Source organism: Crocodylus porosus, unplaced genomic scaffold (assembly GCF_001723895.1).
Source record: "Crocodylus porosus isolate Cpor-Errol unplaced genomic scaffold, CroPor_comp1, whole genome shotgun sequence".
Lineage (NCBI taxonomy): Eukaryota > Metazoa > Chordata > Crocodylia > Crocodylidae > Crocodylus > Crocodylus porosus.
In genome coordinates, this window is record NW_017728950.1 from 71,671,544 (window position 1) to 71,682,824 (window position 11,281).

At 41.7% G+C, this 11,281-nt stretch overlaps 2 protein-coding genes across 12 annotated transcripts in view; one reads left to right on the forward strand and one right to left on the reverse strand.

Moving 5' to 3' along the window:
* The window catches only part of HNRNPK (heterogeneous nuclear ribonucleoprotein K), a 23,251-nt gene extending 22,785 nt beyond the window's left edge, over positions 1–466 (reverse strand). For 3 of the 8 annotated variants that reach the window (XM_019554832.1, XM_019554830.1, XM_019554824.1), the window contains exon 1: positions 60–136. The gene's annotated coding sequence lies outside the window, so the exon portion shown is untranslated. Of the gene's footprint in view, positions 1–59; positions 138–359 lie in introns of those variants that run through there. The other 5 variants (XM_019554826.1, XM_019554827.1, XM_019554829.1 and 2 more) reach the window with 5 other exon arrangements.
* Positions 467–671: 205 nt separating this feature from the next.
* RMI1 (RecQ mediated genome instability 1) lies at positions 672–7,815 on the forward strand. 4 transcript variants are annotated; one of them, XM_019554821.1, is made up of 2 exons: positions 672–751; positions 3,898–6,577. In XM_019554821.1, exon 2 carries the CDS (start codon positions 3,930–3,932, stop codon positions 5,835–5,837), a length of 1,908 nt encoding a protein of 635 aa, XP_019410366.1. In that variant the 5' UTR covers positions 672–751; positions 3,898–3,929; the 3' UTR covers positions 5,838–6,577. The 4 variants fall into 4 exon arrangements, 3 of the variants coding, with proteins under 3 accessions (XP_019410366.1, XP_019410368.1, XP_019410367.1); XR_002104647.1 differs by lacking the exon at positions 672–751 and adding an exon at positions 7,451–7,815 and having other exon boundaries at positions 2,391–6,018; XM_019554823.1 differs by lacking the exon at positions 672–751 and adding an exon at positions 7,451–7,815 and having other exon boundaries at positions 2,391–5,585.
* The last annotated feature ends 3,466 nt before the right edge of the window (positions 7,816–11,281 follow it).

The window sequence follows — 11,281 nt, forward strand, 5'->3', positions numbered from 1 at the left end:
TGGGACTGGGACCGCGCATCGGTCGCTCCCGAGGGGCCGCCGCCGCCACCGCCTCTTACCGCGCCGCGCCCGCCACCTGCCCCCGCCGACTGCGCGAGAGAAAGGGGACCAGCCCCCGCCGCCAACGCACCGCGCCGCCACGCCATTGGCTCAGCCCGCCTCCCCCCGCGCCCCAATTGGCTGTCCGAGCTGCCCATCGACTGTGGGAGGCGGCGCCCCCTTTGCCCCGCCCTCCGTGTGGCTACCGCCGCCGCAGCGCGGCTCGGGCCCGCTAGCTAGGGGAAGACGGGCACGGGTGAGGCGGCTGCATGCCTCCTCCGCGCCGCCGAAGGGTCCGTCGCGCTCCGGGCGCCGCTCACCTGTGCACCCGGGGTGGCGAAAAGAGCGGTGATGGCGACAAGAGACAGCCGGGGAGCGTGCGGGGCGCGAGAGCGGTCGCCGTCGTGGGGAGAGAAAATGGCGGCGGAGAAAACTCCGCCTCGTCGATCACCCGGAGGGGGCGGGGCGGGTCGCTCTCGCGAGTGTGAAAGGCGCGCGCGCCAGCGTATGCCCCTCACTTCTCTTTTCCTCGCTTCTGATTGGCTGCTGCGGCGGCTCGCGAGGACGGGGTCGGGGTGTCCGCGGTGCGCCGAGTTCTCGACTCCCTACCCCCACGCCTCTACGCGCACAGGCGGCGCGCGGGGAGGGGCTCCGCACCCACGTCCGCTCGTGGGGTAGGGGTCACTCCGGCAGAAGAGCCGCCCGGACGGAGGTGGGTACGCGTGAATGTGTGTAGGGAAGGTCCCCCCTCCCCCGGCCTGGCGCATGCGCCTTGCTGGGGTTCGCGGCAGAAGGATGGAAGGTGCTGAGGGGCGCGATGGGACGAGCAGCCCTCCCCCCCTTAAAGGGCCAGGTGCCTGGGTTGGGACTCCGGTACGTGTCCGAGGCTTCCAGCGCCCTTCAAGCGGAGTGAGTGGGCGGCTGGAGCAGGACCTGGGAGAGCGCAGGCAGCCCAGAGCTACCGTATTTCCAGTTCCAAAATAGAAGACACATTGTGGGGTGGGGGGAGAGAGGGGGTATATGACTGTGGGGGCAGGGCAATAATATGCCTCTGTTCCTCACTCCCAGCTCCCTTTCCGTGCCACCCCTTACACCAGCCCTGCCAGTGCCCCTCACTCCCAAACTGCAGTACCCTGCCCCTCTGGTGCTACTGGTGCCCCTTGCTCCCCATCTACAACCCTGGCTTCTCCCAGCCCTGTAGTTACAGGCACCGACCCTGGTGCTATCAGTCCAGCCATGCAGCTCCTGGTTTTCCTGAAGGGCCCTCTTGTCTGGAGGGGCAGGCACCTCCCCTACTCTTGTGCAGCCTTGAACACCCCACCCCCACAGTCCCCAAGCCCAGGTCCTCCATCCCCTGCCCCTCCACAGACTTACCTGTATCCAGCTGCCAGGCTGCTCCCACCCAGTGCCTGGCTACATACCAACTGTGTCCACCCAGCCCCAAGCAGCTCCTTGCTAGGGCACATTGGGAAGTGCTGGGGAAAACTTTGAAACTGAGCAAAGCTAAATCCCAGACATTTAAAAAAATTGCTTGGACGGAGATCAGAGGATCTAAAAAGAGAACATGTCCGGGAAAACCCAGATGTACGGTAACCCTCCCCAGAGCTGCTCCCTGACTCCGGCCACCTTGGCTAAGCACTCCCTGGACTTCAGGGGCCTGGCTCTGCATGCCCCCTATACATAGGTGGCAGAAGGCCAGATCTAACGGGATTTAATCTCCTGCAAACTAACTTTGCGGTGGCCAGCAGCAGCACCACTGCCACAGTGCTGTGCCCAGTGCCCTTGCCACACCCTCTATCACTTCCTTATGTACAGCACCAGTGCATGTTGGCTTCCACAATGGCCCTGCAGGAGAGAGGAGCAGGTGTCAGGTCAGCATGCCCTGCACCACACAGCCCTCCCAAATAATATTTTCTTCTGCTTATGCCCCTACATGGCTTAGAAGCACTTGCCTGGATCTTCCCTATTTTCAGTAGCAGGCCTGCTGGGGTGGTGCAGTGGCATGGGTGCCATGACAGAAAGGGATCTGGGGAATCTCTAGGCAGGCCTCTCCGCAAGCTGGGAAACAGGTTATCCTGTTTGTAGAGGCAGGCGCTGAGTGTTGTCCTGCAGGATCAGGCCCATGCTGCTCATGTGATGGCTGATCTGGCTCATTGTGCAGCGCTGGGGGACCTTGAGATCCTTTCCTGGGAGGTGTCATGCAGTGTGAGGACCATTACACCTGCAAATGGGATTCATAGGATCAACCCAGAGACTTCAAATAGAAATCCACAGCTGTGATCTTCCTGAGTTCTTTGCAACAGAAAATGTGCTCAGTCATTTTTCTGTAGTCAAAAAGGAAAAAAAAAAAAAAGAGTGAAAACTGAGACTTGGCATTTTCCAAAGGGTGCCACAAAGCTATCCAGGGGTGCCTCAAAGTCTAAAAAAGATTTGAGAACTACTGCCTTAAGACATGCAGTTAGTCATGCAGCCTGTGTTAGCCCAGGGTAGAGCAGATAGGATGTTTCAACACAGTGCTGTGGAAAGAAATGACAGGATCCTGTGAATGGTAACCACATTAGTACATTTATAAGGTTATGGGATGTTCTTGGTTTTTATAGTTCGGCTGGGGAGTATTCATAGACATTAACGGTCTTTACCGGTCTATGGTGGGTGGGTGTATATTTGGGGGTGAGGAGAATTAGGTGGGATGTTCAGCCTGTCTCCTCACTTTAACTTCTAGTATCTAGTGGATGGTCTCAACCAGCTGTTTTTATATACTAATTTGCCTATTCCAAATGGAGAGTGTAAGAAAGCAAAACTCATGAGAGTAATTTGTGCCACTGCAGGCTCCTTGCAAGGTAGCACAAATGTTAACTGGTACAGGTTAACAAACCACTTTTAATTCAGCTGGAGGAAAAAGTTTGATTGTGCTCCAGTAAGACTGGCTTCAGACAAAACTACAAGATGGTCTGTTTTGCTCCCAGAATATAACTAACCCTTAGCTGTAACTTAATTAAATTTAGGACAAGCGATGTCTTTTCAGAATCTGGTTACTCATAAATTTGTTTCCCTTGCGTTTAAATAAAAATATAGATCTTCATGCATTGTAATGAAATAAAATTAAGTCTACTATTGGATCTTTTTCTTTTTGTGGATGAACTTTTAGTACTCAATGTAACAGTAAAATAGCCTTTTAATGTCACTGAGGCCATAGTAGCCAAAAAATTGTACCATATGCAGCCACAATTACAACCAAGTCAAAGGGCCTGGTTTCACTCATTTGAATGAATAATAAAAACATGTTTCTCAATTTGATTAGAGTCCTGGATGTATCTAGGTCCTGTTGATATTTTTAAGTAGCTCTTTCCCTATAGCTGTTTGGGAACTTTGTGCCAAAACAACTTAGAGAGGAAGAAAAATAGTAAACTGTGACTGAGAAGAAACTTGCTCCCCCTCTTGCTATTTAGTTTATGAAAGAAACAAGGTTTTCTTTTTTTCCCAGAAACTAAAAGGAGAGTTTGAATTATACTTGCCAGAAGCCAAGAAGAGGGTTTCTGTGGAAGACACTGGTAGAAGTCTCTCAACTTTCTCCCTTCATTTTGTGGTGAGAAACTGGACACTTAGACTTGTTATATGAATTGGCATTTGTTTATTAGCTCAAGTTTGATTGTACTTAAATACATAGAACTATTGGTTTCTTTTCAGACTTCTAGTTCTACAGGAGTGTATTTATAATTGAAAGTTTTAATTGCTTTTTTATGTAATCACATTTGGAGTAGCTAAATTATATATTAAGGAGCAAACTAGAGCATAAATCAAAGGTGTATTTTATTTAGTCACTGCCAGAAAGCTGACACATCTCTTGTTTCTTTTTAGGGATGTCTTGCACTTTTCCTCCAGTTTAAAAGATGTCTACTTCTAGTATTGCAGCAAGAGTGCAAACCTGGCTTTCATCTACATGGCATGTTAAAGTTCCTCTGACATGGTTAGAAGCTTGCATTAACTGGATCCAGCAAGAAAGTGGCAGTGATAATTTAACACAAGCTCAAATAAACAAACAAGTGTTTGAGCAGTGGCTCCTTACGGATCTTAGAGATTTGGAATATCCTGTTTTGCCTGACAGTATCTTAGATGCTCCTAAAGGAGAACTCTCTGGCTTTTATTCCATACAGATTGATTCACTGGTTGATGTCAGCCAGCCTGCATATTCCCAATTGCAGAAGATAAGAGGGAAAAGCACCCTAAATGAAGAAGTAACAGCCAACAGTCAGGCATCCCAAAAGACATGGGAAGCAAAGCCTACTCGAATGCTAATGCTGCAGCTAACTGATGGAATACATCAGATTCAGGGTATGGAATACCAACCAGTTCCTGTTCTCCATAGTGGTCTTCCTCCAGGTACAAAAATTATGGTGCAGGGTAACATTGCATATCGTCTTGGAGTTCTCTTGCTTAAACCAGAAAATGTGAAATTGCTAGGGGGTGAAGTGGATGTTCTTCTACAGGAGTACAATCAGGAAAGACTCCTTGCAAGATTGATTGGAGAAGCTGAGAATCCTAATCCTGTTGAACAACGTGATCATGAACAAGTTACTGCAGGACCTGTAGATGAGCTGGGCCAAGCTATAGGGCCTTCAGATGAAGAGCTTTTAGCAAGTCTTGATGAAAATGCATTTTCTGTAAATGTTGAGACAGCCTTAGAAAGTGGATATTGTAGTAAAAGTGACAATTCAAACACAACCACACATTCATTTACTTCAAGCAGTGGAAGCTGTTCACAACAAAGATTTGGGAACCCTTTGCCTGGGGCAAATAAAGAGCCAAGTGTTCCGGCTGTGAAGTATGTTGATGGAGGTTTAGATGACATTGCATTAGAGGAGGCTTTATTTTTAGAAGAAGAGATCCAACAAGAGCTAGAAGAAATTCAGAGAGTGCAGCCTCTGCTCAAAGACAGAAATGTATCTGTAACTACAGAACAACTTTCAAATATGCCTAGAATCTCATGCATTTCATCTTTAAATTGCATGCCTGAAAAAGATGGTAAAAATGAAAGGGTTTATAAACTTGCACAATGTACTAGGGAACATCAGTTTTTGGGGAGAGAATTATCTGTTGGAAGCAAAAGTAATACAAATAATTTCTCACCACAGCATAATGTACAGCAGACCCATAACTTTACAGATGATTTGTCACTGGAAAATCCTTTTGAACAGGAGGCTTTTAGAAAAGTGGACCTAGTCAAGACTGTTCAGAAACCTCATAGCTTTTCTGACAACATGCTTTTGACGAATGGACAAGTTAACTTTTCAAAAAATGAACCACAGCTTGAGAAGCAGGAGCACAATGTAGAAGCCTTTTCTTCCAAAGCAACAGAAAACTGTAGAGGTCTTGATTTACATTCTCCACCTTTTACATATATTTCTGTGCTCTTCGCAAATAAGCCAGAAACAGTTACAACTGTGAAACTTAAAGCCTTCATTGTAACCCTTACTGGAAATCTTACAAGCAACAATGGTTTCTGGAGTGTCCTGGCAAAAATTTCTGATGGTACTGCTTACCTAGAGGTAAATTTTGCTGATGAAATTCTAACCAGTTTGATTGGATTTTCAGTGCCTGAAATGAAGATGTTAAAGAAAGATCCTGCTTTACATCCAAAACTTAAGGATGGTTTACAGCGATGCCAAAGAGAACTAATAGATCTTTGCTGTTTGATGACTGTTGAGTTTAACCCCCATGAGTCAAAAGCAGCAGTGTTATTTCTCCATGAAGTTGATGCAGTAGATCTAGAAAACTTGAAGAAACGTTTAAACAAGTGATTTAGGGGATAACTCGTAATCTCTAGGACTAAATTCTACAAGCCAAGGAATATCAAAGTGTTAGCTTAATTAAAAGCCCAAGTGAAGTGACTTCTCCCTTCCCTCCCTTTACTTCAGAAAGGGGCAGGTAGAAAAATCTGGTGAGGGGGAGGTGAACAGAAATCCATGCCTTAGGATAAAGGTATTAACATTTAAAAATTCAAAACAAATTTGTTTGGAAGCTTGTTTCAGAAATTAAAAACAAATTTGCTTTGATCAACATGTTCTTGTATATACATTATTTTTATTTTATAACTGACATTTTATGATCAAGGATCTAGAGGAACATGTCTTACTAGATCGGAAGCTGGTAACCCAAATACAGAGAAGCTGATCCTTGCACTGTTTTTTTCAGTGGAGTTACATTAGAAGTGAGGTAGTTTCTGTGAGGTGTTGATATAGGATATCACTATCCAGTTGAGGAAAGCAAGTGAGAACTTAATATTTTTTTTGCTTTAGTCACATAGCACTGGACCCTTCGGTAGATTTCTAATACCATTGTAACATCATCAGGTCAAAACCTGTAGGCTTTGAAATGCAAACAGATATTTAATGTCTGAGAACTTGAAAAGCAAGCATCAAAAATTAAAATGAAGTAAACTTTCTTGTTCGTATTGTCCAGGACAAGAAAAACAAGCAGTAACCAAATGGGATAACATTTACACCTATAAAAATGTCAAAGCATTTTAAAACATTTTAAATACAAAGGATGTCTGTAAAATAGGAAAAGCAATTTGTTTAATGATTTTTAGCTTAATATTTTTGCTCAAAATGAATCAAAATCCAATAGTATTAATATATAATTTCCTCTTTCTTTTCAGCATTTGCTCATTCTTTTTACTCATGTTTTTATATTCCTGACATGTTTAATATAAATGTGTTATACTGTAGCTAGTATATATTTTTGTATTGCCTACAGATTAAAAAATAAAAGGCCAATTTCAAAATTTCTATATTTTTGAATTAATGGATCCAGATTATTTCTGTTTTTCTTAACTGCTAGTCGATTATACATCCCAAAGTTAAACAACAGATGTTTAAGTACTACTTGAGAATTTTTTGGTGGGAGTTGTTAAGTTACCTTCAAAGGAAAAAGTGGACTTACAAACTTTATTGGATGCCTTATGTAAAAAAGGAGGTCTAGAAAGGTTTCTTTTTTTTCCTTTTGTGCAATCTGCAGCTTTTTTATAGTAGCAGTTAGTTCTCTCTCTTGGCTAGTGGATTTTTGCAGTGTAGACCCCACTTTTATAATGGTGTAAATTAAGTGATTGAAAAGGAAGAGATTTTCAGTTGAACTATCAAAACTAATTTTTGTTTTGAGTGTTCTTAAACTGTCTAATGGCTGATATTTTTGAAAAAAGGAAGTATTATAAGAATTAACAGCATGCAACCTCTGAATTTCTCACTTAAACTGCAGAAGCCAAAGCTGATGTTTATAAAATAATGAGGAGGACAAAAGTTTTTTGTGGGCACAGGAATACCTTTTAAGACTTTTTATACACCTTTAAAGAGAACACGGAATAAGCCCGTCACTCCTATTACTACCTCATCTTTTACTTTTTTCTTTCTTTCAGGGGCCTAATGGTAGGAATATAGGTGTTTAATGGTTAGAGCTTCTGTACTGGGAAGAAGCTTTTGTCTCTCTGAAAGCAGCATTGATAACTAAAAAAAATAAACTTGAAAAAAACTTTAAAAAGAAACTGACCAAATCTGTCATATGTTGCCTGAATAAAACAGCATTTAAAAAATGTAATAAAGCTAATTACAGGATGCTGTCTGCAATCAGTATTAAAAACAAATGTCTTTATGAGTTATCTTTCAAAAATATTTCTTCTGAAATAGATATTTCTTATAGAAATAATGTTATTTAAGCATTGTTTGCCTGATATTAAAGACTGTTATACATTGACAAAAACTGAACTATAGTAAAAAAAAAAAAGAAAAAAACAAAGAGTCTTTGGGATTTTGCTGTGTTATCTTTGTCTCAGCTGACCACATTACTTGCCTTTACTTTTTTTGAATCCTTGTTCAGGGTTCCCCCCTTTTGCTCTAGTAAGATTGTAGTCTTTCTCCTTGTCTTCAAGACCCTGTATAACTCTCTGCTTATCTTCCTAGCCACACTTCTGTCTCTTCCCCATTGTCCACGTCTATTCTGCTGTACTACTAATGCCCTGTTTTTGTTTTTTCACTCACAAAATACCTTTATACTTCTACTTCCTTCTATGTTGATCTTCATAGATAGAATTTTGCTAAGTCAGTCTCAAAGGCCACTACTTAAGTCTTTTCTGAACCTCTTTAGGCAGCCTTAAAAATACTTCTGAATTTGAATAATAATGTTTTTGTTGTAAAATTGTTAGCGTATTTGACAGTGTATAGGTTGACATGGCGTATAGGTCAACCCCTGCCTTTCCAATCTGAAAGGTAAGGATTTTCATGGGCTCACAGGGAATGGGACCACTCTGAGCAATAATGCCAAATGCTGAGCCCAGCACCGATCAAAAGGATGAGGCCATGCAAGCCAAGTGCTGCCTCTGAGGGGCACTGGGCTTGGCGTTTGGCAGCTGTACTTGTAGCAGACAGGGCGAGCCTCAGTATTCAGCTGACGCAGCCCCATTCCCTGCAAGTGGCTCTGGCACCACCCCAGTTTTTTAATGTGACACTCTAAGTCAAGTTTGATTTTATGTATTTATTTATTTAAAGACACAAAAATTGGGCGTCAAAACCAGACTTACACACTGTGAAATACGGTAATTACCTGACTTCCATTATATGATTACATTTTCAACTCCAGTGAAATATAATTGTACCTAGCCTGATTTTTTTTTTTTTTTTTTTTTTCCAAATTTAAAAGAATAGTAGAAGTGCAGTTGGAAATGAATGCAGTTTCAAGCAACATATCCAAGAGAGAATAGCAGTTTTAGTTAGATGCACCAAATTAGCTACTGAGAGTTACCTTTCATTTATTTGGGGGTATAATCATGCACATAGGTGACTTACCATGGAATAGCTTAAATACTGCAACTCCTCATCCTTGTTTACCTCACAATAACCTTTCCATATGCCCCTGCCCTGAAGTTGTTCGTTTTTATCCAGTGGGTTTATCCACCACAAATGCAACCTGCATTGGGGAAGCTTAAGATTTTTACATTAACACTACACAAATTTACCCTATTTATGGACAATGACAAGTACTTCATACTTTCGCATAACAAAACTTTTCCTATGAGTTTAATCAAAGGAATGGGCTAACAACTTCTTGGGTAGGAACAAAGGAATCTTCCCATTGAGGACAAGGATAACAGTGTTTGCAACAGTCTTTGTGGTTTATACCTAGTCTATTGTGGAGGAGTCAATGTAGCAATAGATCCCACTGTATCCCATCCAGAAGTTAAAACAATTACATTGGGCAGAACACTTGATTCTAATAAACAGTGGCAAGTAAAGAGAACAAAGTAAAACCACATGGAGTGCCATCAAGAAACTCCTTACAGTCTAGGTACTTCATTTAATTTCACTCATTACTATAAACATCAATCAATTAACTTGTCATGCTAATGTCTTTCTGCTTGTGCTTGATGCCATGATTGTATATGCTGATTAGTCATCGGCTATTGCAGAACTACAACGAACATTCATGTATGCAGACTTTATTGTAATAGGTAGGACACGTGCTTGTGTGCAATGAGTGTGGTTTCAGGTTTTGATTCTAGTAAACAAGATTCTAATAAGCATCAATAGATGCCTTCAGTAAGTGCTTTTGGCAATTGTTTTTTGGTTTTGATGCTGATGTGCAGCTGATTCTATTAAGCAAGATTTCAGTAACTAGCAGACCTTGCATCTGGTTTTTCTTGTTTGTACTGTGTCTGCTTTCTGTAGCTTCAGAGCAAATGGATGCATTTTGTCTGCATATGTATATTCAAATATTAAAGGCTAATTCTCACAGAATGTTTTCAGATGATTGGGGGGAAACTAAATGCATTCTTTCTTACTACTACATTGCATTAACTGGCGGTTTCTGCTGGGGTGACCTGCAGCAAAACATTTAACAGTGTTGACACAAGTGATCAGGTTTAAGCATAACAGCTTGTTAAGATAAATTGTGGAAGTTTGCTTGTCTGGTTTGTTTACTATTACTTTTGACTAACACAAACAATTGGTTACTATTGCAGAGATGGAGACTTTCATTTAAAATTAGTTTTAGAAAAGATCAGAATAAGGTGATGTACTAAGAGGAAACCTTTGAAGAAATTCACGTGTTTAGTTATATCACCCCCAGCAATGAAAACATTTACTATTAGATTGTAAAATTGTTGGCCTTATTTTGCAATATGATGAAACATCCAAATACCCATGTTAATAAAGAGTATTTTTTATCTCTGTCTGGCCAGACAACTAGCCCAATTCTGTCAAATTCTGGTCAGAGCCAGTTTTATAATGGACCAACGCAACTATTGTAATTCACATGTCAAAATGAAGAGCAGTGTTTGAAACAAGTTACTAGTCCAGAATGCAACAGCGCATCTCAATGCAAATTATTGGGACCATCATCTCATTTTATTGTTCCCTGTTAAGTAGACTTTTTCAAGGCTGTTTTGCTGATATATATTTTCCTTTCCAAAGGCTTGATGGCATTGGCCTAAACAGTCAGCACAGTGACCTCTCATGATAGCTTAGTTACACTGGAAAAATTATGCTGTTGACACATGGGGAAGACTTCTATCTAAAAGAGAATTTCTGTAGGAATCAGGCCAAGAATGTGGAACTTACTACAAGATCAAACAAGAAGGACAATTACCCTTGCTACACTCAGGATTAAATGGATGGGCTTTCTCTTTAATATAGCTCTCCTATAACAACATTCTCAACAATCTTCACCTTGAAAAAAATCCTATTGTTAACTTTATGTTTTGTTATGCAGTAGAGACAGAAGAGAGTAATATGTTTATTTAAAAACTGGATCCAATGAACAGGATGTCTCTTCCAGTTATGTATTTGTTGAATTCTGTATTTTGGTAATTATTGGTAACTGTGCTTTACCCTCTTATAGTACTTGGTAGCTGCATAAAAATCTATGTGGATAGAAAGTAGAGAGAGAAGGATTTAAAAGGTAAATCAAATGTGTTCCTTTCAGGATCCAGTTTCCTTTTCAGAACCTTAATAAAAAACCAAACTGCACAAGGGAATCACTGTGAGGAAGTTAAAGAATAAAGAAAGTCTATAGGTAATAGTGTCTAATTTCTAGCTGTTGTGTTGGACATGAGGTAGATGTACATATAAGGATTTATAGCTGTTGTGTTTCTCTGCGACAGTCATGTTTTCCTGTCTTTTGATTAACAGTTCTCACAGTGGATACTGAATGAAGCGGGCCAGCTGCACTATGATGTGGCACAGCACAGTTAACTCGT

Coding starts and splice junctions, on each gene's coding strand:
- RMI1 (XM_019554821.1), top strand. CDS start 3,930: ATGTCTACTTCTAGTATTGCAGCAAGAGTGCAAACCTGGCTTTCATCT.